This window comes from Trachymyrmex cornetzi, unplaced genomic scaffold, assembly GCF_001594075.2.
Source record: "Trachymyrmex cornetzi isolate Tcor2-1 unplaced genomic scaffold, Tcor1.1 scaffold182, whole genome shotgun sequence".
In the NCBI taxonomy this organism is placed as follows: Eukaryota; Metazoa; Arthropoda; class Insecta; order Hymenoptera; family Formicidae; genus Trachymyrmex; species Trachymyrmex cornetzi.
The window spans coordinates 220064-224137 of record NW_017296441.1 but is presented as its reverse complement, the minus strand read 5'-3'; the positions used below and the strand labels follow the sequence as shown (position 1 = coordinate 224137).

General features: G+C 31.1%; 1 protein-coding gene across 6 annotated transcripts in view; it reads left to right on the top strand.

Annotated features, from left to right (window-relative positions):
- Positions 1-4074, top strand: part of LOC108759371 (titin) — a 48607-nt gene that overhangs the window by 28280 nt on the left and 16253 nt on the right. For all 6 annotated transcript variants that reach the window (XM_018504788.1, XM_018504787.1, XM_018504786.1 and 3 more), the window contains 5 exons: positions 356-640; positions 718-898; positions 970-1166; positions 1263-1547; positions 2933-3107. In XM_018504788.1, the coding sequence (XP_018360290.1) occupies positions 356-640; positions 718-898; positions 970-1166; positions 1263-1547; positions 2933-3107 (1123 nt within the window). The remainder of the gene's footprint in view (positions 1-355; positions 641-717; positions 899-969; positions 1167-1262; positions 1548-2932; positions 3108-4074) is intronic.

The window sequence follows — 4074 nt, the reverse complement described above, 5'->3', positions numbered from 1 at the left end:
ACACGCACTTACGGACACACACTTCTCCAGTCACAACGAAGTCCAAAAATAGGTGGATGAATGGATCGCCTCGAAAGACACCGCGTTCTATCGTCGTAGGATTGCCCTGTTGCCAGAGAGATGAGAAAAAGTAGTAGAAAATTGAGGAAATTACTTTGATCAAGGTATTCATTCATCTTCCCTTCGAAATAAATCAATTTTGGAGATGAAAAAACGGCAAGAATTAAGTTTAACACTTAATATAATATATATTAGTAATTCAAGAATTATTTAAGCAACGGAGATCCAGCTTCGACCGTAATAGGCATTTTAAATTTCTAGTATTGATAATATATTCATTTGCGTGTTTATTCAGATTCAAACAGACGGTGCTCGAACAAGCTTGATCATCACGGAAGCTTTTCCGAAAGATGCCGGATCTTACGCGGTAACTGCCAATAATGAAATCGGGAGAGACACAACATCTTGTACTGTTTTTGTGAAAGGACGTTGGCTTCATGAAACCAGTGAATCCGAGCTTGTTTGCAATGATATAGAACTAATAGTCCCAAAATTTCAATTACCTTTGCAAAATCTTGAAATTCAAGAAGGACGATCAGCTAGGCTAGACTGCGTGATTGTAGGTCAGCCTGAACCGGAGGTAAATTATTTATTTCTAAATCTTTCATCTTATAATTTACCTTTTTACCATTTTTTTTTAATTTTGTAACTTTCTAGGTAATTTGGTACCATGATGAACAGCCCGTAAAAGAATCGTCAGACTTCCAATTACTCTTTCAAGGTGATCGGTGTTCGTTAGTTATTCATGAAGCTTTTTTGGATGACGCTGGTATATATAAAGTAGTTGCTATTAATTCCGCTGGCGAAACTTCTAGTCAGTGTATGTTAACAATTATGCGTACGTATAATTATATCCTTTTAATGAAAAATGTATTATTTCATACATAATACTTTTTCTTGCATTTGTAGCGACATCTCACGTTTCAAAGAAACAGGAAGAAACTCTTGCCAGCGGTTTTGCTCCAAAATTCATTCAACTTCCGACGGACTTGTTGGTGGCTGAAAGCGAAAACGCAATTTTCGAATGTGTCGTAATTGGAGAACCTAAACCTGATTTAAGATGGTATTCAGATGATGGTGAAATGATTCATAACGAAAGGATATTGGTGAGTATTTGTATATTAGACACAGATTGCATTTTATTTAACGTTTACTTAAATCCGTAACTATAATATATTTATGGTCAAATTGTCATATGTCAGATTGGAGAAAGGAAAGATGGAACAGCCTTTTTGAAAATTTCATCAACGATACCGAAAGATAAGGGCAATTATGTGGCAAAAGCTATAAATACATACGGTGAGGCCAAAGCTTTTGCCAGATTAGTTGTGAAATCGCTTGGTGATTTTAAAAGAAACGAAGAATTTATCCAGATGGAAGAAAAATTGATTCTGCCGACATTCAAAGAAACATTTCAGAACAAGAAAATACTCGAAGGAGTTTCAACCAAATTCGAGTGCATCGTCATTGGTAAACCTTCTCCTAAGGTAGGTAAATTAATTTTACCTACGCAGTATAAATTTTTTCAAACATATACCTTTTATGTTTTTGCCTATAATGAAACAAACATTATATCCTTTTTAAAAGTCAGCTACACTGAAATCCTAATGAAAAAATTAGTGGACTTAGAACTTTTGTTAACTTGTAGAATTTGTATATACATATAAACATAATGATAACATTATTTTACCGGTTTTTGATAAAATAAGCTTTATAAGTATCATTATATAAAAAAAAAGAGAGAGAGCCACAAATATTATAATTTATAATATTAAAAATAATGCAATTTTTTATTTGAACCTAATAAGATAAAATAATAGATTTTCTAGGCGCTCTCTACTATATTTACGTTGTAATAAAATAGTATATAATAAGTAATAAAATAAGTGATAAATTAATATAAAATTGTAAATAATAAGGAACATCCAGCCACAACGCTTGATGTGTTTAGCTTAAAACATATATTTCGAATAAAACTAAGTAAATGTTTCGGTCTAACATGTGACCATTTTCAGTACATTAAATTTTCATATTATAATTAAAATCGGAACATCCAGTTAATCAAAATACAAAAGAGAAAATTTTTCATTACATAATAACTAAACACATTAAAAAATTTTTTATAAAGTATAACGCCATAAATTCGCAATAGTATGTATTCCGCAGGGAAAGAAATAATGCATTTGTAGAACAATTTATATCATGATGTTATACATATATAAAATTTGTATCCGTCGACTACATGTCGATTGCCTGATGCTATTGTAGATTATTGAAAGAACCAAAAAAGAAAAAATCAAAAAAACAAAAACCATTAATAATCAAAACTATGTCAATTAATTTTTAATGCAATCGCATTTCGTCAAATTAATATAAGCAATATCAAATATTATAGAGAAGAAAACTTAATAAAATATTATGTTATATGTGTTTGTTTTGCAAAATCGTCTCAAGCACTATCTAATAACTAATTATAAGCAAGATTACTTGATTTGTGATTTTTGAAAGTTTTAAAATTTGCATTGGTCACGTAAACAACGTCTAGATGAAAGGTTGGCAGGCCTGTCAGAACGGGGCGAAAGTAATTTTGTGCCCGACGAGTTATATTTAAACGCGAACAATATACTTCATGTGAAAAACTCGATTGCAGTCGTGCCGCGGAGCATAAGATGGAACTTTCGATGCGGTGCGAAGCACCGTGGACTTGTTACAGAGGTATTTCGTTAACACCTTTCTCGTCTTCTCAAAATTGTCGGATATAACAGAAGCACAGGCACTCATATATTTTCTCTTGATACACGTGTATACGTGTCCATTGCTTTATCTATAACGGATTAATTAACAGATTTTATTACTCAAACTTTTTTCACAGATTCAGTGGTTGTTTAACGAGCGGCCGGTTCATGGGAAAGATTTTCTAGTTTCCGTTAGCGGAGATCGACAAGTTTTAACAATTCCTGTAGTCAGAGATGCACACATCGGTACTATCTCTTGCATAGCAGAGAACGCGGCTGGTAGAGCGGTTTGTAGTGCTAAAGTCGAGATTGGTAAGCTAATATTATACACGCATTTTTACTTCGTATTTTATTTGCTCTTTTTATTAACGATTTATTTTACAATATTATGATGACATGAGTTTTTATTTTTAATTCTTTTATTTCCTTCCGTAAAATGATGAAAATAATATTAGAAAATGCAATGGTGTCACAAGTTATTAATACTCACGTTACCCAGTCCAATGTGGCTCATTCAAAATTCCCAGTCAACGATAGATAAAATAGCCATTCAATGAGAGAATCGAACAAAGATACATATGAACATATTAATTGCGTATTTTGATATATAATAACTTCATTTATGCTTTGAATTAAATGCTATCATTGTTGAATATGATTCATATTACGTTTACATGTTGCATTTATAGCATGACCTGAATATATACATATATAACATGAACTTCTCTCTCTCTCTCTCTCTCTCTCTCTCTCTCTCTCATATATGCGCGCAAAAAACATTAAATTTAAATAGTATAAAAACCGATAAAAGTTCTAAAATCATATTTTTCGTAAAAAATTTTAAGAGTATTTCACAGACAAGTCATTTTCTTCTTTTCAGTCATTCTTCCCCCCTTCTCTCTCTCTCTCTCCCCCCCTCTCTTCTTTCATTTTATACAGAAACCATGTTATTTTTATCGAATAATCGGTGCAGTCTGGTCTCCTGAAGAATACAAATAATACATTTTCGTAACATCAATCTCGTTCATATTTTGTTTCAACAATTTTCGGTACGTGCGTTTATCATTTTTATAATTATAATATTGTCGATACAAAAATAAATCTAGTTAAAAATAAGTCTTTGAATATATCAGTTTATATCAACATAGAATCAGAATGTTTCATTCAACCATTTATTATACATTAAAAAATAAAAAGGTTTTTAAAAAAATTAAATAATATATGGTCTTAGAATTTCTTATTTATTTCTAATAAATTAATAAATAAAAAAAATATTAAG